This window comes from Cantharellus anzutake (genome assembly GCF_015039405.1).
Source record: "Cantharellus anzutake strain C23 chromosome Unknown EI90scaffold_147, whole genome shotgun sequence".
Lineage (NCBI taxonomy): Eukaryota > Fungi > Basidiomycota > Agaricomycetes > Cantharellales > Hydnaceae > Cantharellus > Cantharellus anzutake.
In genome coordinates, this window is record NW_024067097.1 from 100,890 (window position 1) to 126,853 (window position 25,964).

A 25,964-nucleotide genomic window follows, 5' to 3' on the forward strand; every position below is an offset into this window, starting at 1 on the left:
TAGCCACCAACTGGGTGACTCCCTTTGGGAGTCCCAGTATCCCTCACTACCGGTACGCTCCATTGAGCACCAAGTTACCGCTAGCCAAACACTCCCAGCACACCCGCTACCGGCACACTCCCAGGAGTGCCAAGTCCCCGTTAGCAGACAGCCAGGTGGCTCCCTCAAGGAGCCCACATCATACTCGCTACCGGTATGCTCCCAGGAGCGCCAAGTTACCGTTGGCCGACTCACAGGTTGTGCTTCCATACACTCATCCTATTCTGCTCTCCCTCTGATGGCTACGCAGCCACCTCCATTAGTGAGCCGAACGGCTCAGGTTGGGTTCCCTGGAACCCATTCCTGTAACAGTGTCCCAACTTGACCTCACAGCACCCAACAAAACACCCGCAGTAACTGCCACTAGAGCTACAATCACACCGACCCCCGGACCTATCTGCACCCCATACGACTCGCAAATCGACTACAATGTCCTACCACTACCACCCAACTTCACCTACAAAGTACGAGGCATGACTAGCGCCCTCCTACACACAAACGTCTCAGAAAGGGGCCAACAAGCCTGGAACAACGCCGACAATGTAGGCGGGATAATCGCCCACGCGCAGAGCCAGCTCGGATACCCGATTTCACGACTATAAAACCACTTCCATTCACACAACAACCCGATACAAATTCGACATCTAAAAATAGTCCTAATTCGTACGATTCTGACGATACCAAGAACGTCCCAATCGGAGGAGATTTGACGGAGTTCCATGTTGGGCAAGTTAGGCACGGGCATGTGCGGGCGTGGGAATCTCAAGCGGCAACCCAGAATTCCAGCCTCACTCGTTCCCACGGCGTCTAATAAATTGGTAAAAATGTTTATCGGCTGTGTGAGAGTTATCTCCGGCTACATTTCCAATTTCGGCTCATAATTCCGCAAATCCATTGAGAAATCGCGTATTTTCTTATATTTTCATATTTCACCATCATTTCGGTTATTGATTGATATTCTTTTATTGTTACTGTTACCCTTTTTTATTATTTCACCTAATAAGGTACCCAGGTGCCATATGGTACCAATATTTCCCATCTATTAGTTCTAAAAATAATTGTTCCTTATATCCTGTACATACCGGATTCTGGAATAGAGTTCTCCCCTCCCCCATTTTCTCTAAGGTGCTAGGACGCGCTAGAGAGGGTGTGAGTGTGTGGAATCCCAACAGTAGGAATAAGGGCAGTGATCTAGCTCACAACGAGTGAGTAGTGGACACTGAGCCCGGACCTTGCGGAATCCCGGAGAACCCACACGGAGTTAAGGATCGAGAACGTACCGAGTTTAGTGGAGAAAGTAGAGTTTAGGAGAGTTTGGCCCCACGAGCTTAGTCGGCATAGAGAGCCGCTAGCCCTCTTGCAACAACCACACTGTAATCATCGTACCACTCTACATGTCATACACCATCCCCAAAATGCAGGAAGCCAGGACCGAAGTCGAAATCTTCATCGAATGAGCTTTCCCTGCCTTGGGACCGACCCTCGACGTAATCCCAGCAGCAAGAGCGGGCGACATGAATGGTTATGAACCACACCCTTGGGGGATTATGGTGGCAGGCCTCCAAGCACAAGACGCTGCAACCCTCCTATTCCATCAATTCTGGCTCTCAAAAAAAATTAGCTTCGCTGCCTACCCTGCAACCCCCTTCACGTCGGAGTGGCTTGGAAACTGGGCCATCGTGGCGGGAGAAAAACAGAAGACAAAAGTCCTCCAGTGCCTGAAGGAAACCCTCTCCCTCCCTAACTCAGTGATAGGTCACTACCTCCTGTGCACGGTACCAGACAGCAACGAATGCCTGGAAATTGTCAACTCCGCTAGAGTAGAACCCATCAACGTGACTAGAGGAACTACGACCACCATCCACTGGATCTTCCTCGCAAAGAGCCCACACCCAGCTGACACCGAAAAACACCAAAAATGGGTAAACGCAGCCGAAGCCACGGAATGGTTCCACCTGTCCACCGGCACAGGAGACCTATGTAACCCCCCAGCCCCATGCAAATGCTGCAAGGGTAGAGACCACACCACCCTACAGTGCCCCCTTACCACCCTCCCATGCTGGCCCGACCTATTCCCACCGAAAGCCCAGGAAAAATCGGACACGAACACGAACCCGCCAACAGCAGCTGCCCGCCCTCACCCCATTGGAGGACACCACCCCAACAAAACCGCCGAAAACTCATGTCGCCCCCACAGAGGACCATGCTTCACTAGAGGCAGAGGTAGAGAATTCACGTAGATGTAAATAGAACGCATGTCTACCTAAAAATTCATCCACTATCGTCCGCGATGACCTGTGCCCCAAAGGGCCAGGAACTATCACCATAAACCTGGTCAAGTTTCAAACTGACCACAACTAAATGAGTATACAAACTAACATAAAGACAGACCTGGCCCCGTGGAAACCCCAATCACTACCCGCAGGACATGTGGCGAAGCCGAAACCACCTGGTAGTGCTGGCCAGCATACCAGCCCAAAAAAACGAGGCCCTTCCCCACTCATGCAAGGAGGTAGGGATGTCGCAACTGCAATCCAGCCTCACCCCCCGAGCCTTGGCCACAGTGGGCACGGAGGCGAGTAACATGTGAGCCGTGGCTCATAAGGAAAAAAGGAAAAACACAAAAAGAACCCATGAACCTGAAAAGAAAGCCCCAACCCCACGCAACAACACCCAAGCTATACCAAAGAGACAGCCCCTAAGACTCAGAGGAGGACACACGGACCCCCTACCTGGTGGCCACCTAAAAATAGGAGCTCTGAACATAAAAGGAGCGAACAGCCCAAACACCAAACACAAATGGGATATCCTCCTAAATAACATGAAAAAAAATAAAATGGCCATACTATGTCTATCAGAAACCCATACAGACCCCCCCCAATGCAAAGACCTAAACGACCGATATGACAAACAATTCCACATCATCCACTCATTTGACCCAACTCATACCTGCTCAAAGGGAATATCAATCATCGTGAACAAAAATATAATAAAAAAGGACCTAGCAGACACAACCGAAATAATCCCAGGCCGAGCCCTGCTAACCACGGTAGAATGGCCCGCCAACACGACCATAAACCTCCTAGCAATCTATGCCCCAAACATATTGGCATCCGGACACGAGAACCGTGAATTCTGGGAAACCCTAAGTAATAAGCTTGAAAACGTGGACATAGACATACTACTGGGAGACATAAACATGGTGGAAGATGCAGCAGACCGCTACCCCCCCCACAACGATGCCCCAGCGGCCGTAGAAGCGTTCCGCAACCTGAAAATAGAAAAAGCACTAACGGACGGGTGGAGACACGCGAACCCCCCCCCAGAAAGAAACTACACATACAGGCATGCAGGAGGAACCCACCTCTCGAGGATCGACCGAATCTACGCAAAAGACCAAATAACCAAGAGAACACTACACTGGGGAATCGAAAGCTCGGGGCTCCCAACAACGGACCACCAGATGGTCACAATGGAACTCCATGACCTAAACGCACCCAGAATTGGCCGAGGCAGATGGGCTATCCCATCTTTCCTGATAGATGACACCCAGTTCCTCAAAGAATCAGAGGCTATCGGCAGAGGGGCTCTTGAGAAGATGGAACACTCCCAACAAACCGAAGACGGAAACACCCAAGCGATCTTCCAAGGTTTCCTAGCCGACACTAAATCCCTGGCAATGAGACTATCAAGTCAGGGAAAATAAACTCCTCCCTAAGAAGACTAGAGAAAAGATGCGACAAAGCCACAAGCAAGCTTGCCCAGGCAAGCCACACCCAGACCCCCGAGATACAATACCAGATAAGCGAACTCACAGACAGAATCTCCAAAATAGAAATGTCAAGATACACAAACCGCAAAGCAAGAGCAAGAGCCAACAAGCGCCTCCTAGCCGAAACCATAAATAAGTACTGGTGCCGCTGGGGGAAAGAAAAGATGCCAAGAGACACCATACCCGAAATGAGAATCCTGAACACCCACCCCCCCCCAATACACAACGAACTCGGAAAGGATGGCGGAGATTGCGGCAGAACACTATGACTCCGTACAAAACAGAGACCTTGATACCCCAGCGAATATTAGAGACAACATCATAGAAGAAACCCTATTGAACCCCGCAAAACTCACTCCAGACGAAGCCTCAACACTAGACTCCCCCCTAGAATATACCGAGATCCTAACAGCACTAAAACAGTCGCCGAACAAGAAGGCCCCTGGCCTAAACGGAACCCCAACAGAGCTGCTCAAGAAATGGAACAACAGATGGATGTCCAAGAAACCCAATGACAGAGAGAAACTTGACATAGTCAAAATGCTCCTACTCCTCGCAAATAACATAGAGCAAATGGGCGTCCAAGACCCAGAAATACTAAAAGGCTGGATCTGCCCAATTTACAAAAAGAAGGACAGATGAGTAATAGAGAACTATAGACCAGTTACTGTGCTTAACACAGAATACAAAATTATAACCACAGCGATAATGAACAGACTCACCCCACTAGCCCCACGACTAATCAACAAATGCCAGGCAGCATTCATCAAAGGCAGAAGTATCTTTGACCAGATAGACCTAGTCAACCGAATGATAGACCTCTGCGAGATCATAAGCCAAGACGGCGCAATAATCGCGCTAGACCAAGAGAAAGCATATGACCAAATCTGACACGATTATCTCTGGAAAACCATGAAAGCAATGAACATTCCAAAGAAAACCATAGACCTGATCAAAGCCCTCTACAGCGACACCAGAACGGTAGCCATAGTAAACGGCGAAACAAGCAGCGAGTTCCAAGTAAAAAGAGGGGTCCGCCAAGGCGACCCCCTCTCCTGCCTGCTGTTTAACATCGCAATAGAACCACTATCGAAAGCCCTAAGAGACTCAGAAGAACTGAATGGCCTGAAAATTGAAACCCCCAACATCACCGAAAAGATCATCCTTTCCCTCTTTGCCGATGATGCCATGGTATTTATCTCAAAAAACGACAGTATGTCGACACTATTTGGGATACTGGAAAAATGGTGCATAGCGTCTGGGGCGAAATTCAACAAAGAGAAAACCGTAATAATCCTGGTAGGCTTGCCAGAATTCAGGAGCCAACTAACAGAGATGCGAAAACTAAAGCCAACCTCAGAGGAATCAATCCCCGACGACATGATGGTCCTAAAAGAAGGGGACACCATGAGATACCTCGGAGCGCAATGTGGCAACCACCCCAAAAACTCCGACCCCTGGCCCACAATAACATCAAAAATCGAGAACCAACTCAAAACAAAAGCACACCCAACCCTAGAAGGCCGTAGACTTATAATCCAGATGACCATCGGGGGTATGACCCAATTCCAAACCCACGCCCAAGGAATGCCAGAAACCGTAGAGAAACACCTAAGTAAAATAATGAGGGAGTTCCTATGGCAATCAAAAGCCCCACCCCCCATAGCAATGAACCAGATGATCCTAGATGTAGACACTGGCGGCTGCAAAGTCCTAAGCATAAAACTGAGAAACGAAGCCATCAGAATAATGAAACTACAGTGCCCCAAAAAACCGTTGCAATGTTTTGCACTTTTGACTTCAAGAGCTTATTAAACAATGGGAAAGGGTTCTAAAATTTCAAATAAATATGTTAAACATGTGTTAGTATCCTGTACATAACTCCACCAATTACGTAAGCAATGTGTCTATTTTTGGTAAAGTTATCCAATTCACAAGGGACCCATGTCATTGCAACATTTTTTGGTGTGCTGCCAGAATGGACTGAAACTGAAAATATCATGTGATAGGTCATGTGATATTGTTTACTATACACACTAGTAAACAAATAAACATTGCTGGAGCATAAATACACATGGATTTCAAGCTGTAATCCCCAATTCTAAAATGCATCAATTGGCTGCTTTGAAAATTGAACAAGTGCTTTTTCTCATTGATTCTGGCCACAGTGCTTATCAATTACTGCTGTCCACCATTCCACTGTTACCCATATTTGGTCTAAACATTGTCCTGACACTCCTAAGCCTAGTGGTGGTTGCCCATCTAAGCTCTCAGACACCAATATCTGTCATGCAATGCATCTTATCAACTCTGGTAAAGCCAACAATGCTGCACAAGTCACCTGAATTCTTCAAAAAGTCACCAGCACCAGCCTCTCAACTGAGGCTGTCCATCTGTGACTAAAGGAGGCTGGTTGGAAAGTAGTGGTGAAGAAGAAGCAGCCCATGCTCCTCAGCAGATGTTATAAGGAGAGAATGGACTTCACAATCAGCCACAAAGAGTGGACTCTGGAGGATTGGAAGAGAGTGGTGTGGTCTGATGAGACTAAGGTGAATTGCCTGGGCTCAGATGGGAGGAAATGGGTGTGGAAATGGGTGGATGAACCTCTTACAGACAGGCTGGTGCAAGGAACAAAAAAAATTCATGGTGGTTTTGTCATGGTTTGGGGATGTATTACATTGGATGGAGTTGGAATGGCATGCAATATTGATGGGAAGATGGATGCCAAGCTCTACTGCCAAATCCTGGAAGGGGACTTCCAGCAAACCCTCTCATATTATGACACAAACCCAGCCCACATCCTTTCCCAACAGGACAACAACCCAAAACACACCAGCAAAAGGGCCCAGAACTGGTTCAATAACCATGGTATCAGGGTCATTCATGGAGTGGCCCTCCCAGTCCCCAGACCTTAATCCAATCAAACATTTATGGAACCATGTAAAGAGGAAGCTTGGGGAGTATGAAGAACCTCCAAGTAGTGTTCATGAGCTGTGGGATCAGTTTCAGGAGGAGTGGGAGAGGATAGAACCAAGTGTCTGCCAGAATTTAATCGAGAGTATGCCTAGGAGGATTGAGGCAGTACTTATGGAAAAAGGTGGCTATACTAAATACTAGTTAATGTGATTTTCCTTTCTCCAAAATGCACACCAAAAAACCGTTGCAATGACATGGGTCCTTTGTGTTAGAATGGGGCTGATACAGACGACTCCGGAGTGGAATCGGAGACTTAGTGTGGAGGGACCTTGGCCTCAGCGACTCAAGCGGAGCGCTGTGCCATTGCTGTTTGTCCATTTGGTCCTTAATTTCACAGTAGGTGAGCAGGAAGTCTCTAGGGGGCATTTCAGGTCGATTTCGGACTGAACCAAAACGAGAAGTGGGGATGATGACTAACTGGCTAGAATGGAAGGAAGCAGTAGTCCAAATAGGGATGAGGGGTAAACGCGAGAAATACATTACAGGCAGCAAAAGTGCCGAAGGCAATCCGCGAAGCTTGGAGGTTGCGGAGCTTACGGAGGTTACGGAGGCAGGGTTGAAAGTCCGAGGGATATTGGCAATGGTGTTTACGTAGTATGAGGTCACCAATGCAATGGACTAAGACTGAGGTGGAGTCAAAGTCCAGGGTTGGGACTATGACGGAGGCTCGGAGCGAAGGTACGAGCGGTGTCCGAGTAGGAAGTACGGGACAGCGGCGGAAGGTCATAACTTGGCAGAAGGGTGGGGGAGGAGTACCAGAGGGAGGAGAGAGGGGAAAGGTAAGGGAGAAGGAGTGGCGGAAAGGAGAGTAGTCAGGTCCGAAGGTGAGTATCGGAATGGACGGAGATAGGGTCGGAGAGGTAAGGAGGAGTAGAGGTGGCGTGGGGGGGTAAAAGGAGGTGTGTTGCCAGGACTGAAAGTGAGTATCGGATCGGCAGCGGTAGGTTATGACTCCGGAGGTGAAGAGGGTGGAGGTCCGGAAGTCGGGTCGGGGTCGGGTATGCACGGATATGACACTTTGTAAAGTAAATAACTTTACCAAAAATGGACATGTTTATTAGAGAATTGGTGGAGTTATTAATAAGCTACTAGCGCATTATTTTCATATTTTCATGCAATTTTAGGATCCCTTCCCAGGGTGCAATAAGCTCATAAAGTGAAAAGCACAAAACATTGCAACGGTATTTTGGGGCACTGTAAAACAAATCCTAAGCCACCCCCAACGAAAACCCCCAGCAGCACTCGCAGCCGAAGCCATCATAATGGCAGCTCTACCCAAGGAGGAGAGAATACAAGAACTATTTGATCTCAGCATAACGGATCTGCTGATACAAAGCCCTTTCTTCAAAAAATGCTATACCAGCAGAATCCTCACGACTGAGCTCAGAAACATCTTAAACACAGCAGCGAAATACAAGCTAGCAATTGACTCCCCACTCCTAAACAAAAACCTGAAACTGAACTTTCCCGCCTGGCACCATGTGGGTAAAGACCCAAAGGCCAGAAGCCTCGACAGAACGACCCAGGCAAAATGCCTCAGAAGCACCCACAACTGCAGCCACATAGGCAATCTAGTCCACCAGACTAGCCTAGCAGAGAACCCAACCCACAACCCATCCAGTAGAAACTGCAGCTGTGCCCAATGCGCCCTCTACCAGAGCAAAGGCTGTAAGCGCCCAGAATCCTGCTACAAAATGGCCAGGAATATCCTTGCCAACCTATCCACCAGGTACAACCCATACGACAAAAGCCCAGAGAGAGAAGAACCCAGTCCCACCGACAAGAAGAAGGTGAAAAGGTACACCCTCTCAAACGAAAAAGACGCCACTATATTCGATCCTCCCAGACCCGAGGACATCCACATAACAGAAAACTACAGGATATTCAGACAATCGACACCCGAGTCAGAAGAGCAAAGGGCAACCCCTGCCCACACCAGCGGCCCCACGGACATAATAGTATTCACTGATGGCTCATGCGCCAACAATGGAGAATCCACCACCAAAGCCGGATACGGAGTATGGTTCAGCCCCAACGACCCCAGAAACACGAGCCGCCCAGTGAACACTAACCACACCCAATCAAACAACACGGCAGAAATCCTGGCCATTAAACTTGCCGCCGAATCAGCCCCCCTGAATGCCAGACTCCACATCAAAACCGACTCTGACTGGTGCGTAAACACCCTAGGCCCGAGCCTTCAGAGCCTGGAAGACAGTGACTATGCCCTATCCCACCACGTGAAAGTCATAAAAGCAACGGTCAACTCACTGAGAGCAAGACCAAGGGTAACGTCCCTAGAATGGATCAAAGGCCACAGCGGGATAGAAGGTAACGAAGCAGCTGATAGACTGGCATCGGAAGGCGCCAATGCCCCCTGAACCCCAGCCCCGGAAGAAATGAGCAACCACAGCAGATGCCCAAATGGCACCAAACTACTGAGCCTTACCCAAACAAAAGCCCTCAAATTAATAATACACACAGTGCTAAAGCCCACAACCACCCTAAAGACGAAAACAGCTGAGAACCTAGACCACATAAGAAACACCCTAAACACGATAAGCGGGGAGAGGCCCACAAATAGCAGAATGTGGACATCGCTGCACAAGAACAGAAGAGACTTCCCCCCTAACATAAGAGTCTTCATATGGAAGATAATCCACAACGCCCATAAAATCGGCCACTACTGGGCCAAGATACAGGGCTACGAACCACGTGGACTGTGCACGAGATGCAACAACCTTGAGACAATGGACCACATCCTGTTCGAGTGCCCCCATAATAAAGGCACACACATATGGAGATCCATCGAGGAGCTATGCGCGAGAAGATCCATAACCTGGCCAAACAGGATGGACTCAACACATGTCATGGCAGCCTCCTTCACCAAACTCAAGGACGGAAGAGGCAACACCAGAATCGGCGCCTCCCACCTCCTTACAATCTTAATATCAGAAGGTGCTTGGCAGACCTGGAAGTTAAGATGTAACCGCGTCATGAACAGCACACACGAACGCGAGATCCTTGTGAGCAAAAAAATGGCCATTGCTACTCTAAGACAAGCCCTAAATGAAAGACTAAGACAAGACATCCTCCTAACTAACGCCAAAAGATACGGCAAAAAAGCACTCCCGGAACAGCTTGTACTGGGCACCTGGAGCGGCACCCTCCAAAACGAAGCGGGTCTACCTGAGGACTGGCTGAAGAGCAGCGGGGTTTTAGTGGGTATTCCTGACCCTCCGGGGTCAGCACGAGCCCCACACAGTGCGCAACGCCACAGTGCATAAATGCATTTCCCCGCAGTGGCAGCTCTAGATAGACCCAACCCAACACGAACGACCCACCCATCCACCGGGGCACGCCCCTACCAATAAACCTCAACATGTCACCAGACACAGTGGAAGCTACTGAGGTTCCACCAAAAAAAATAAATAAATGACAGATGTGAGCCAGGAAGGCAGGTGTGAAGGAACAAATGGGAGTGAAATAAGCAATTAACATGGAAGACAGAATAGAAAGGAAGACTGAGAGGACTGACAACCTGGGCACCAAAATGGTGACGGATCAAGTGTCAATATGGGGGGGCAGATCACAAGCGACAATATTAACAGGAGAGTTAAGTGAGGAGACAGCATGTGGTGTTTGGCAATAAGTGAGTGGAATGTAGCTGAGTGGTCAGGAGGGTTGTGTTAGAACTGGGCAAGGGCAGATGATTCCAGAGGGGAACCAGAGACTTAGCAAGGAGGGACCTTGGCCTCAGCGACTCATGTGGAGCACTGTGCCATTGCTGTTTGTCCATTTGGTCCTTAATTTCAGAAGCAGTGAGCAGGAAGTCTCTAGGGGGCATTTCAGGTCGTAACTTGGCAGAGGTTTGGCAGAAGAGGGTCGGAGGGAAGTGTCAGGGCACACCCGCTTGACCCGCCTCCACCCGGGCCCACCTCACCCGGTACCCCTTCTCCCACCCTGCACCCTTCCTTCATATCCCTTCCCCCTCTATCCCTCTCCCACTTCTATTTCTATTCCTATTTCTATTTCTATTTCACATGGACGACCTTTCCCTTATATCTATGTATTATTGACCCACCCACGACGCGCACACGACATGCCTAGCCCTGGACGACCCCAGACGGCTCTAGGGCACAACCTAGTGCGCGTGCATTGAAGGAGAGAATGAAGGAAGGTCAGTCGGGAGGTTCAAATGAGACCACCACCAAGCTGTTCCCTGGTTCTTTAGTTAGGATGGGGAAGTGTACTAGTAGTATTTATTGTAAATATAGTACCAATCCGAGTGTTTTGGCTAATTCTATTTTTATGGGTTAGTTTTAAAGTTCCTGGGAATTGACTTACAGATAAACCGAGCCCTGCGGAGCTGTTTCTTTATTGAAATTTCTTAATTTGTCTAGGTGTAATTCTGTGTAGCGTTGTTTAATTTGGAATTTAACTTGAATTAAATCTTCTACTTGGTGAAGTTTCAAAGATTCTATTCAGTTAATGGATTTGGATTGTGTCTGGAGTGTCCCTTGAGTTTGTTTTATTTTTGTCTTATTTTATTGCTTGTTTTAACAGTAGCAAAATAACTGTTTTGTGTTTACACTTTGAAATCTGGAGTGTTAACCAGCTCTCCTGTTGAAATATCTACTTAATATTTCTCTCCTTAATTGCTGCCTTTTACTACAGTGGCAATCTTAACTGTATATCACTTTTTCGCGCTGGAGTGATAACCAGAAATGCTTGAGAAAAATAATACTCTATTTTCTTACTTCTCTAAGGGGGGTGAAAAGTCGCAGAAAGGGTCTCCCTTTTATACTCCTTGGGTCGCCTTCCTTTTTCACGCTCTACCTTCTATTTACAGGATTTATTTACAATGTATTTTTCTCAAACTGAATAAAAAATGAAATTTTCACGCTATAGTTCTACTGCGCTTTTGCTGCGCTGAACTGCAGTTCTACTGCGGTCAGACTGCGCCTAGAATCCTTATTGTCCTCCCTTGCCTAAGCTATTTTAATGGTTAATTAGAACTTGGCTTTTGTCGCAGTTATCTATTTCAAATTCCCTATATATACCATTAAATTTGCTATGACTCGATGATTCTGAATTCAAACTTCGCATTACTATGCGTACAGCTGTGCTGAGACCTTCAGCTGATTTATTCCATTTTTATTTAGTGACATTTAGTTAAAATGAGACTGAAATGGTAAATAAGTGAATTATTCAGGTTTAAAACCGAAAGAAAAAGTTGCTAGTAGTCAAGAATTACTCAAACGAATGTGTTATAGCTCTCCACTTCATTAGAATATTGTTCCCTAAAATTCCTGCCATGGTCCATCATAGTTTAGTGGTTTTCGTGGATTTCGTTCATATTCTCTGATTCCCCTTTGTATTATCACATCCTAATCCTCCATATGTATTGTTCGTTGTTATAGTAGGTCGTCCTTGAAGATATCATATTTTTATGTATTTTATTTAGGGCTCTGGACCTCTTGAAGCTGTCTACCCGCGCGTTTTCAGGTTTCTAACTTCATGTCCTCGTATCTCATTCATTTCTGAATGTTTTCTCACGTTCTTGGTATCACAATTTTTCATTTATTCCCACCTTTCCAATGGTACTAAGGTTGTGTCCTATTTCCTGGTATTCGTTGAGTTAGCAAAAGTTCGTGCACACATTCGGTAATCACGTGCATCGTTCCCATAGTCGTTCATATGCAGGCGCCGTTTCCGTTTAATTGTTCGGGATTTATGATATGCGCTGAAGGAGCGGAGCTGGATCACCTTATGTAACCAGTTTCCTACGTCCAATAACGATGTTAGAGTTTGTGCTGATTTGCGTACTGACCGTGTTTTGGTTGCCAAATATATGATTGTTCACTGTCTAAACAACAATAAACACCCCCCAACGATCTCACCTGACATATAGATCGTCTACGGATAAAATTCTATATTGACTTTACTATGATTTCTAGTCAATATTACACCTATATTTACCACTTTTCAGTAGGATGTGATTTTCCTGATAATTTACTGAAGGAAAACTGCTAATAGAATAATTCCGCAATAAATGTTACTCAATACAGGAGTGACCAAACTGCTCTTTCTATCGCTTAGAGTGCGTGCTAGTTATCTAGCAGGTTCAGGATCGCTCACTTTTCTCCTGTGGTGTGATAACCAAAAATTGCTGAGAGATTATTCAATTAAGAAGTCCCTCCACCAAATTCTCACTAATTCTCACTATGACACTTTTGTTCAGCTGTGTCTAACTGACCCTAACTCATGCTTAGAGTGACGTGTTAGTTTTATATTAGCTAACAACTAATATTTGCTTTTATCTTTTGGAGCAAACGAACCAACCACTGGTGAGGAGAATTAAACTTTTTATTTCTACCTGAGGTTTGAGAGGGGGCAGAAGCGGTGGCCTTTTATGCTTTTCAGAGGCCTCTCTACTCCCACGCCTCGCACTAGTTACATGTGCTACATTTGTATTATAGATAGTTCTAGAATGATATAGGGGCTTGGGCTGTGTAAGCTTAATAATGGACTTAGGACATGACTCAGCAATAAGTAATTCATTTCTTTGTCTTTTGGGCCGATCTTAGCGGGATCTTGTAGCGCTGAAGCTATGCTCTACACCGCCTTAATTACGAACGGTTATCTTTAGAAATGACTCGGCTATAAAGGAACTTTCTAGACTGTTCTCTAATTGACCCCTTTTTGTGAAGCCACATCATTACTAATGTTCTAGAGCCTTCCCAATTAATTAACTGATCCGCGGACTTCTGAATCACTTCATGCTTATGATCCGAGATCCAGATCATCAATAATTCCTTTGTTCCGATTTATTTGAGCTTAAAATCAAAAAGTTTTGATGAATCATGGGAAAATATACAAGATCCGGTTTTTTAGCATTTTCTCCTCTTCTGATGCGATCAAAAACTGTCCGCCCGCGCCGGGGAATACTCTATCATATGGTATTCGGTCCGCCAGACTTCCGGGCGCCAATATATTTCCCTTGAGTCACATTACTTTTTGTAAGAATTAGCAAATAAATATATATGAATTATAAGGTGTTTCGCCGTTTGAGCGATATCTCCGTCAGTTTTGAAGCTTTTAGAATGAAACAAAACCGTGGATAAAGTTAAGAAACAGTCCTTTCAGATGGTAAAAAGATTACAGTCAAAAGTTTACTGGTTCCCGAGATATTCACATTTCTTTCCCAATGTTCCTTCTTATTCTGCCGTCTATGTGCTATTTTCTTGTTGTAGGGTTATATTCTTTGAATATTACACCTATGCCAAGTCCTAGGCATGATTGTAGTAGATTAAATCTCTTATCTACATGGGTGTAGATAATTTATAATGATCTAATGTCTGTCCAGTCTCATAAAGATCATGAGATCTGTTAAACATCTGAACTTGTCACCTGTTCGTTGACTATTCTGATAGATCATTGTTTTATTCTTTGAATATTATTTCTCCTACAGCGCAGGTGTTTATTTCTTTCATATGGGCTTCTGTGATTTATTTCAGATTTTTCCCTCATGATCTAAGGTTGTTTTGCACTTTCCATGCTTTGTTTTGACCGGGCTCTTCCTTATTTGGATGGAAATTGGTCTTCGCGATCTGCCGAAGTGTGGATCTCAGTTCCGATGGCCAGTTCCCTTCGCATCGCCACCCTCACGTGTCATTAAACATGATGTGGATTTCTATATTCCCGTCATGGGTATAACTTCACAACGGCTGGACCGTTTTGGGCTGAAAATTTGCATAACTATAGTTCCCCATTTTTCATAATTTCCGTGTAAATTTTGTTGTATGTTTTAATTATGGATCCTATGCAAACATTGTCTTTTCCCTGAGCTCGGACTTTTGATGTCGCTCTTCCCATTATTGGATATCTCATTAATGCGTGATCCTTTTATTATGAAAATTTGGGAGGATTAAGATTAGATCCCTTCCTTTCTAATGGGTTATCAAGCTTGTCTCGGTCGTTACTGGTTAATCTTCACGCTTGCCTTTTAGACGTTGTCCTCATTTTGCAGGAGTTTTAGTCATATCTCCGTCGTTTATGGGTAGTTTCCCCTGTAATTACTTTCATTTGGGTCCATTTGGGGGACATCTACATTTCCTGTTATAGACATGACTTTGAATTTTTCATTAGTTCCTGAGGAATCATTGTTTTTATAGTCAAATCTTGGTCGATTGTCCTAATTCCTTGTTTAATATTTGCTATAAATTCTCCCGAGAATTCCGTCTCGTTGATGCTAAGCTTGAAATATTTTTGCTAATTTTCTTTCTTTCGATTTATCATGTATAGTCATAATAATTCGTAAAAATTCGTAAAAACTCATTAAAATTCAGGCCCTTCTATTTTCTCATATCTACTTGTCGTATGAGGTTTTGTGATTTATCTGGCATATTTCCATAATGGGTTTCCATAGTGTGACCGTTATTTCTCCTACAGCGTGCAGCATACACCCTCAGGATCCCCCATGGGGACACCCGGGTGACTGCGGCTGTATGCGGGGTGATGTGGCAGACCTCATGTGACCCAAGCTGCATGTATATAAACACACCTGGGGTGGGAACCGAAGAAGTAACCTTCTTCTCAACATTCCCACTTCAGTCTAAGTGGCCAGGGATCGCTGTCCTGCATCGGGCCTGCCAGTACGCACGCCCGATCTACCCCCCATGAGGTCCCTAGCACCGGACGCTACACCCGGACCGCCTCGACCCTGGACGCGTCCCTGACAGGAAGAGGGTGATGAGAGGAGTGGGGAGAGGAGTGGAGGAGGAATGGTGTCAGGTCCGAAGGTGAGTATCAGAGCGGACAGAGGTAGGGTAGGAGAGGGATGGAAGGGTGGAGGTGACATGAGGAGTGAGGAGGAGGAGGAGGAGGAGGGTGGCAAGAGGAGTGATGTTCGGTCCGAAGGTGAATATCGGAGCGGACATAGGGTAGGACTCCAGAGGTGATGAAGATGGGGGTCCGGGAGTCAGATCGGGATCGGGTATGTATGGATATGACAGGTTGGGGATGGTGGAAACGAAGAAGGTGCTGCTGTGGGACCAGGGGGTGGACTAGTGGTGCCACTGGGTGATGGGTTATGGAGAAAGCTGACAGGGCAGAATAGGTGGTGGGGAAGTAGAAGAGTGATAGTGGGCAGGCACCTTTTGTGGGGCCATGACTGTAAGGAGTGGTGGCAACACCTGCCCCATCCTTCATCCTATATCTTTATTGTATATTTGTTGCATAATAAATATGTATAAACATTGTATATATGGAAGCGTGGGAATGTTGCAAGGGTGAATTAGCCTTTACTTCCCCATTGAAAATACAGCCCATTATAGTGTATTTGACGGTTGGAAGTGTGAGGCAAACATAATATCGCGCATATAGCGCGATTAAGTAAATAACTTACAATGACAGTGCAGGACAGTGTCAGGGACGCATCCGGGGTCGAGGCGGTCCGGGCATAGTGTCTGGTGCTGAGGACCTCATGGGGGGTAGATTGGGCATGCATACTGGCAGGCCCGATGCAGGACAGCTGTCCCTGGCCACTTAGACTGAAGTGGGAATGATGAGAAGAAGGTTACTTCTTCGGTTCCCACCCCAGGTATGTTTATATACATGCAGCTTGGGTCACATGAGGTCTGCCACATCACCCTGCATACAGCTGCAGTCACCTGGGTGTCCCTGTGGGGGATCCCAAGGGTGTATGCTGCACACGTTGTAGGCAGGATAATCGCCCACGTGCAGAGCCGGCTTGGATACCCGCTTCCACCATTCAGAAAACCCCTTCCATCTATGCGATGACTCAGTACAGATTTGGTATCCAAAAATAGTGCTAATTCGTACAATTCCGACGATATCAAGAACGTCCCAATCGGTGGAGATTTGACGGAGTTCTATGTTGGGCAAGTTAGGCATGGCAGGTCATGAGTATGTGCAGGCATGGGAATCTCAAGTGGCAACCCAGAATTCCAGCCTCACTCGTTCCCACGGCGTCTAATAAATTGGTAAAAATGCTCGTTGGCTGTGTGAGAGTTATCTCCAGCTTCTTTTCCAATTTTGGCCTTTAATTCCGTAAATCCGTTGAGATATCGCTTATTTTCTTATATTTTCATATTTTTGCATCATTTCAGTTATTGATCAATATTCTTTTATTGATACTGTTACCCTTTTTTATTATTTCGCCTAATAAGGTATGCAGGTGCCATATGGTACCAATATTTCCCATCAATTATTCTAAAAATAATTGTTCCTTATATCCTGTACATACCGGATTCTGGAATAGAAGTTCTCCCCTCCCCCAAAATTCTCTAAGGTGCTAGGACACGCTAGAGTGGGTGTGAGTGTGTGGAATCCAACAGTAGGAATAAGGGCAACTGTCTAGCCCACAACGAGTGGGTAGTAGATTAGTTGAGCCCGGACCTTGCGGAATCCCGGAGAACCCACACGGAGTTTAAGGATCGAGAGCATAGCGAAGTCTAGTCAAGAAGTAGGAGTTTTGGAGAGTTTGGCCCCACGAGCTTAGTCGGCATAGAGAGCCGCTAGCCCTCTTGCAACGTGCATACTGGGTTGCGCCCTGAGGCCATTGTAGGCAGGCACAGCCGGTACCACACAAACGAGCCGATTATCGCGATTCTACCACCCACGTCAAGCACCCCACTCCTGAAACCCATCTACCACTGTTCCAGATACCCTTCCACATTTCCCATATTTTTTCCGATTTTTTCAAACCATTCCTGACCACGCACAACCATCAGTTTCCAAATTGGGCAACTGTCACCCGCATATTCCACCGCTTCCTCTGTATCTCCATCAATTCTCCACCGATCCAGACGAATTTGGTATTTTTGGAAAGCCCTTGTCAACACAAGTCGAACGATGTTACGAGTGACGCATTTGGTTCAGCGGTTGTTCCGATCGCCATGTTTCTTTATTTCCTTAACAACATCAATATTTCTTTGATATTACTTTTTTCTTACTTGTTCCTTGTGGATCTGTTGCCGCCCTAAACCCGTCGGATTATTCGGATATCCACACATACTTTTTTCATATTTATAGCTACCTTCTTCCTGTATTTTACAAAAAGGACTCCCCCAACAGAGAGAGGTGCTCCCCAACAAACATGAAGTTTTAGCAAGAAGTTTACCAGCGCCCAGAGTGGCGAATACGAAGCCAAAGAGGCTCAAGATATAGTGCAGGGACAGAGTTCCCTTTAGTTTGATTATCAATGAGATTTATGAGTTTATCATTTTTATCACATCGCACCCGGACCATTTCTCCCCCCCCCCCTTCCTCTTCATCCGAACCTCCCCTGAGCACTCCCAACTCCTAGGCCCCTCTCTTTCTCGTTAGGGTGGTAGATCCCTTGCCCCCTTACACCGTCTGGGGCTGGGTCTGTTGTGTGTGCATCACAGGTGGGTCAATAGTACATGGATATAAAGGAAGGTCGTCTGTGTAAGATAGAAATAGAAATAGAGGTGGAGGTGGAGAGAAGGAGGAGCAGGGAAGGAGAACATGAAATAAAGAAAGGGGGAAGAGGGGGGGCACTGGGTGGTACCGGGTGAGGTGTGTTACAAAAATGGGACCAAAATGGCCCATTCCTGTCCGTTCTAGGCGCAGGAAGAGGGAAGGGGGTCTGGCACGAGTTCATACGAGGTTACAGATGTTGTTATAGATGTTGTAACATTGAGGTTTACAGTTGGTTGCACAAGCGGTGTTTTAGATGGTAATAGTTGGATAAACTCTATTTATTTACATATCATGTGATTTGAGTGTGTGCAGGGCCCATAAGAGTCTAAATTCAGAAATTTCCCATTTCCATAACAAGGTGGGTCCAGGTGGAGGCAGGTCAGGCAGGTGTGCCCTGACAGTAATATAACTTAGTTCTCTTTTGCATTATTTGTGTCAAAGACTGGATTCAGAATGAGCGAGAATGACTCAGTGTTTTGGAGGGCTGCAGCCTCAGCAACTCAGCCAGGAGCACTGTGCCCAGTAACATGTTGGTGCCCTAATTTATGGACTGGGGAGTCTTCTGGAAAGGGGGGAAACTTTAGTTGATTTTCTGACTGGGGTTTCCGGTATCTACAAGTATAGTATATATAGATACAAGGGGAGTCTAGGCAGTGGGCCCATGAATGGCAGGGGCTGGGTGGAGCTGACATAACAGGGTCAAGGGTTAGCCAACTGAATATTACCAGCAACTCAGGTTATGGGTTTAACAGATAATAACCCAGAAGTGGAATGGAGGGTGTGGTCTGAAGGTGGACTTGCAGGGTAAACTAAATGGCCCAGTGGAGGTGGGGGTGTGCTTGCAGACATCGGAGCTGTCCAGAGGCCTTCAGGGTTCCATACTTTGGGAGGCATGAGTAATATATCAAAATGGGGGGGTGGTGACCATCAGGGGAGTCAGAGGGGATTACAGGATTTGGGGGCTCAAGGTTGGGGATGGCAGAGCAGAGGCAATTGGGGACCACCCATGAGAACGGGAAGACCCCAAGGGCAGTAACACCCAAGGTAGCGGTCTGCCCACCAGCCATCTACATCCTTTCCAAACAGTCCCCTAGATCTCTCAACCTCACAGTGAGACTGACCACCCTAACCTCCCTCATGTCAGTATCTGTATCAGCCCTCCTGGACTCAGGAGCCACCAGGAACTTTGTAAGCCCCAAGTTCATCCAGAAGCACAACCTGGAGACAACCCCCCTCCCCCAGCCCATTCCTGTCCATAATGTCGATGGAACCCCAAACAAGAATGGAGCTATAACTGAGGAGCTAGAAGCCCTCTTGACCTTCAGGCGACATACAGAGTGGGCCTGCTTCGCAGTCGCAAATCTTGGGCAACAGTCCCTCATCGTAGGACACTCATGGCTGCTGCACCACAACCCGGAGGTGGATTGGGCATGACAGAAGGTCGTCATGTCCCATTGCCTGTCTTCCTGCAGACAGCCACGAATACAGGATGACCAGGACCCTGCACTGGAGCCTGGGGATGGGATCTACGCTGCGATCATCCCCCAAGCTGGGGCCATGACCTGAGAGCCACCACAACCCCCTCACATTGGATGGCCCAGGAGGCCTGTGACCCAGAGGCTGAGCCCATGTTGTTCAAGATGCTAGTACCAGAGCACTACCAGGACTTCCGGGATGTGTTCTCCAAAGAGGCCTTTGACCAGGTGCCCCCCCGGAAGCCCTGGGACCATGCTATAGACCTGGTGCCGGATGCCAAACTGCCCAGGGGAAAAACCTTCCCACTCTTGTGCCTGGAACAGAAAGAGCTCGACGAGTTCTTATGCAAGAACCTACAGAACAGGTGCATACAGCCATCCAAATCCCCGATGGGGGTGCCAGTCTTCTTCATTAAGAAGAAGGACAGGTCGTTACACCTGGTCCAGGACTACAGGAAGTTGAACGAGATCATGGTGAAGAACTCATACCCGCTCCTGCGAATCTCAGACATCCTCGCCCGCCTCCACAATGCCAAGTACTTCTCAGCCTTGGACCTATGCTGGGGGTTCAACAACGTCCAGATCAAGGATGGAGACAAGTGGAAGGTGGCATTCATGACTAACTGAGGACTGTTCGAGCCCATGGTGATGTTCTTTGGCCTATGCAACTCCCCTGCAACCTTCCAGACCATGATGAACGACATCCTCAGGGATTTCATCGACCGGGAGGTTGTCATCTGTTACATGGATGATATCCTTATCTTCATGGCCACCCTGGAGGAACATCGGAGGGTCGTCCGAGAAGTCCTGGAGACACTGAGGAGAAGGAGGCTCTTCCTTAAGCCAGAAAAGTGTAAGTTCGAGCGAACCCAGATCAAGTACCTTGGCCTCATTATCTCAGAGGGTAATGTCACGATGGACCCGGTAAAGATCCAGGGAGTCCTCGACTGGCCAGCTGTAAGGGGTTGGTGTAGGTTCCAGCCCCAGTTCTCCTCAATCCTCAGGTCATCAATAAAGTTGAGCTGTATGGAGCTTTAATTATCAACGATGGGGAGGAAAAGGAGTTCTGTTCCTTTTCCCAAATTCCCACATTATTGTATATACATTGTTTATACATGTTTAAATCGAGACAAATATACAATAATATAATGAATGAAGGGTGGGGTTACCACTCCTTACACCAGCCCCAACCAAGGTGAAGGAGGTACAATCCTTCCCAGGATTTGTAAACTTCTACCGCCAGTTCATCAGAGATTTCTCTGAGAAGGTGCGCCCCCTCCACAGGCTGACCTGGAAGGCCCAGGCCTGACCAAGGTAGGGTGTACGTTCCCAAAGACCCACAACTCCACCACAATCTGGTATGGCTACATCATGATGCACGGGCAAAGGGACATCCAGGGCGATGGAAACCCTGGAACTCATCTCCTGCAACTACTGGTGGCCTCGGATGGCAGAGTATGTCAGGCGATATGTATGTGGATGCAACACCTGTAACCACATCAAATCCTTCCCTGCACAGAAGGTTGGGAAACTCACCCCAAATAAAGTCCCCACCCATCGCTGGCAGGTGATCTCAGTAGACATGGTGGGAGAGCTCCCAGAGTCAAAAGGTTATAACACCATCTTGGTTGTGGTGGACCGCCTGTCCAAATGTATCCATGCGATCCTGCCCAGCTCTTCCTGGAGCATGTCTGGAAGCACCACAGGCTCCCCAAGGAGATCCTCAGCGACAGAGGAAGCGCCTTTGTCTTGCGCTTCTCGAAAGAACTCGCAGATCTCCTGGGGGTCAAGCTAACCCCTTCAATGCCCTACCACCCCCAGACTGACAGACAGACAGAGTGTTAGAACTGGGCGAGGGCGGACGATTCCGGAGGGGAACCGGAGACTTAGCGTGGAGGTACCTTGGCCTCAGCGACTCAAGCGGAGCGCTGTGCCATTGCTGTTTGTCCATTTGGTCCTTAATTTCACAGTAGGCGAGCAGGAAGTCTCTAGGGGGCATTTCAGGTCGATTTCAGACTGAGGCCAAAACGAGTATGTACAAGCGCCGATATATATAATGGAGGGGGCAAAAGCACAAGGAAACAAAGGGGATCCGAATCGGAACGAAGACGTCCAAACGGGAACAAAGGGTAGACAGAAGTGGAGTGGTACCGAAGGTCATAAGACAGGACCTGTGATACATCCGAAAGGAGGTAGGGAGGGCGAGGCCCAGAGGGGCAGGAGGATGGTGAGAAGTGGGGATGATGACTAACTGGCTAGAATGGGAAGAAGCAGCAGTCCAAATAGGGATGAGGGGAAAATGCAAGAGATACATTACAAGCGGCAAAAGTGCCGAAGGTGATCCGCGAAGCTCAGAGGTTGCGGAGCTTATGGAGCTTACAGAGGCGGGGTTGAAAGTCCGAGGAATATTGGCAATGGTGTTTACGTAGTATGAGGTCACCAATGCAATGGACTAAGACCGAGGTGGAGTCAAAGTCCGAGGTAGGGACTATGATGGAGGCTCGGAGCAAAGGTACGATCGGTGCCCGAGTACGAAGTATGGGACAGCGGTGGAAGGTCGTAACTTGGCGGGAGGTCGGTGGGAGAGTACCAGAGGGGAGAGAGAGGAGAAAGGGAAGAGGGAAGGAGTGGTGGAAAGGGGAGTTGTCAGGTCCGAAGGTGAGTATCGGAGCGGACGGGAGGAGCATAGGAGGATGACGGAAGGGTGGAGGTTTTGTGGGGGAGGAGCAGAGGTGTAGGAGGAGTAGTAGTAGGAGGGTGGCGAGAGGGGCAGTGTTCGGTCTGAGGTGAGTATCGGAGCGGACGGAGATAGGGGAGGTGAGGGAAGGAGGAGTAGAGGTGGCATGGGAGGTAGAAGGAGGTGTGTTGCCAGGACCAAAGGTGAGTATCGGGACGGGCGGCGGTAGGGTAGGACTCCGGAGGTGGAGAAGGAGGAGGTCCGGAAGTCGGTTCGGGGTCGGGTATGCACGGATATGACACAGAGCGAGTCAACCAGGAAGCCTATCTCTGGGTGTTCGTCAACCACTGCCAGGACGACTGGGCAGACTGGCTCCCACTGGCAGAGTTTGCCTACAACAACCATGTCTACTCGTCCACCCATCAAACCCCCTTCAAGCTTGACACTGGGCAGCATCCCAGGATGGGGACAGAACCCACACATGCATCTGAGGTAGAAGCTGCTGACACTTTCTCATCCAGGATGATGAAGATGCAGGAGGAGGCAAAGGCGGAGCATGCAGTGGATGAGATGGCCCACTACTATGACCAGGGCTGAGAGGCAGCCCCCAAGTACCAGGAGGGCGACTGAGTCTGGCTCAGCACCCAAAACTACATGACCAACCGCCCGACCAAGAAGCTGGACCATAAGTGGCTAGGCCCCTTCAAGGTCATCAAAGTTGTCTCCCCAGCTGCCATCAAGCTCCAGCTCACCACACAGCAGAAGGGAGTACACCCAGTCATGTCCATGACTGTAAGGAAGGGGTGGTGATTACATTATTCCTTTATTATTCCTTGTTGTACCCCTGTATTTACATATGTATGGTGCGGAGTCGGGTAAAGGAAACTTTCCTCTTCTCCACACCAATGTTGAATACTAAGTTCTGTATAACCTAGCTATCGACTGACCTGAGGATTGAAGAGGCACCAAGGTCGGCACCTACACCGACCTTACATAAGACCCCACCGCCTGGATGAGATTGCAGAGCGACCCCCTGACCCCCGCCTGGGCCCAGAACTTGTAGATGGAGAGGAGGAATATTAAGTGGAGAAAATACTGGACTCTAAGTGGTTACGCTGGAAGCTCTGGTGTTTAGTAAAGTTCGCTGGCTGGCTGTAAGGAGTGGTAACCCCACCCCTTATTTCCCATTACATAATTGTATAATTGTCTTGTAATAAACATGTATATTGTCATATCCACCCCTGGCCATCGACTTCCGGTCCCTCCGATCCCTCTGGTCTACCTCCGCTCCTCCTTCACTAACCTTGGAGCTCCTGTATTCCGCAATCCCCTCGGTACCCCTCGATGGTCACCACCCCCTCCTTTCAATTTATTACCTATGCCTCCCTAAGTACGGAGCCCCGAAGACTTCTGGACAGCTCCGATGTCTGCTAGTGCACTCCCGCCTCCGTTGGGCAATACACTCGCCTGCCCTGCAGAGCCTACCTTCGGGCCTATCCCTCCTTTCCGTTTCTGGGTTATCGCCTGCCTTTCCGTTAACCCCGTAAACCCGACTCGTCGGTAATATTCAGTCGGCTAATGTTTAACCCCATTAGCTCCACTCCGCTCGGCTCCATCATTTGCGGACCCGTTGTCATATCCATCCCCGGCCATCGACTTCCGGTCCCTCCGATCCCTCCGATCCAACTCCACTCCTCCCTCACTAACCTCGGAGCCCCCGGATTCCGCAATCCTCTCGGTAGCCCCTCAATGGTCACCACCCCCTCATTTCAGTTTATTACCTACGCCTCCCTAAGTATGGAGCCCCGAAGACTTCTGGACAGCTCCGACGTCCGCTAGTGCACCCCCGCCTCCGCTGGGCAATACACTCGCCTGCCCTGCAGAGCCCACCTTCGGGCCTATCCCTCCTTTCCGTTTCTGGGTTATCGCCTGCCTTTCCGCTAACCCCGCGAACCGACTCGTCGGTAATATTCAGTCAGCTAATGTTTAAACCCCATTAGCTCCGCTCCGTTCGGCTCCGCCAATTGCGGACCCGTCTCCGCTGTAACCATATATATATCCCACTTGTACATAGGTTACACCCCAGTAGAAAAATCAACTAGAGTTACCCCCCTAGGTTCTAATTGCCAGTCAGTAAGTTAGGGCACGGACGTGTCACTAGGCACAGCGCTCTTGGCAGAAGTCGCTGAGGCCGAAGCCCTCCGCTACGGAGACATTCCTTCGTCTCGAATCTGGTCTCTGACACCCGTCTTCGCTGCAACTATATATACCCAACTTGTACATAGGTTACACTTCAGTAATAAAATCAACTAGAGTTTACCCCCCTTTCAGTTCTGGTTGCCAGTTAGTAAGTTAGGGCACGGATGTGTTACTTGGCACAGCGCTCTTGGCATAAGTTGCTGAGGCCGAAGCCCTCCGCCATGGAGACTTTCCTTCGTCTCAACCTGGTCTCTGACAGTATTTTATTACTCCCTGACTAGTACACGTCTTGTATGGCACCAAAAGCCCCTCGCACTCGTTCGCAACTACGCACATTAGTTCCCAACTCTGCCTCACCGTCCCCAGAACCCTCTCAGCCTGGTCCTAGTCGATTGGCGAGAAACCCAGTTGAGTTTTGAAGCTTTTCTAATCTTGAAACCCCTCTCCCATCGACCCCAATCATGCGCCCCATTAGGAATTGATCACCAGTTGCAGATTCCGACTTCGGAGACACCACGGAACAACCCATAGACCCCGCCCACTTCTTTGGACTCGGTTCCGAGGTCCCCGACTTCGTCGACCCTCCTGCTGATCCTCCCATCCCCACTGTCCCAACCACCGACGATGCTGAACCCATCCCCAACGTGGCTATTGCACAATTAGCCCAAGCCATTGCCAGCTTGGCTCGTCACACCGGTCATCCACCACCTCCACCATCCTCTGCTCTCCAGACCAAGGTCCGTGAGCCCGAACAGTTCAATGGAAAGGATCCCCGAGAACTCCGAGTATTTCTGGTCCAATGCGAACTCAATTTCCAGGACCGTCCCCTCGCTTTTGCTAGCGACCACGCTAAAGTCATCTTTGCGCAGTCCTACCTCAAGGGAATGGCCCTCAATTGGTTCGAGCCGGATCTATTATTTGACCAAAATTCTACTCTTCGTCCGCGATGGATGAATAACTACCAAGAGTTCATCAACAAACTTCAAACCAACTTTGGTCCTCACGATCCTGTGGGTGATGCCGAAGTTCAACTAATGACCCTGGACATGAAGGATGGGCACCACATCAATAAATACGTCGTCGAGTTCAACCAACATGCCTCTCAACTTCATGGTTACGGAGAAGCCACGCTTCGTCGTTTTTTCTATAACGGATTGCCGGAACATATCAAGGACGATATTGCCAGAGTAGGTAAACCCTCTACTCTTTCTGAACTTCGCACTTTGTCCCAAACTCTCGATGCACGCTATTGGGAGCGTAAATCAGAAGTTACATGTCACGCGAAACCCTCTTCCTCTAACGTTTTCGACAAGTCCACCACCGCTTCTCGTTCCGACCCCGTTCCTTCCTCCTCCTC

The 25,964-nt window shown here is 48.1% G+C and overlaps 1 protein-coding gene across 1 annotated transcript; it reads left to right on the plus strand.

The window, feature by feature from the left end:
* Positions 1-1,553: 1,553 nt before the first annotated feature.
* On the plus strand, positions 1,554-2,279 carry EI90DRAFT_3022272 (uncharacterized protein; the record flags this gene model as incomplete). Its single annotated transcript, XM_039057753.1, has 1 exon — positions 1,554-2,279. The coding sequence occupies one exon, from the start codon at positions 1,554-1,556 to the stop codon at positions 2,277-2,279; it is 726 nt and encodes a 241-aa protein (XP_038908616.1).
* Positions 2,280-25,964: the final 23,685 nt, after the last annotated feature.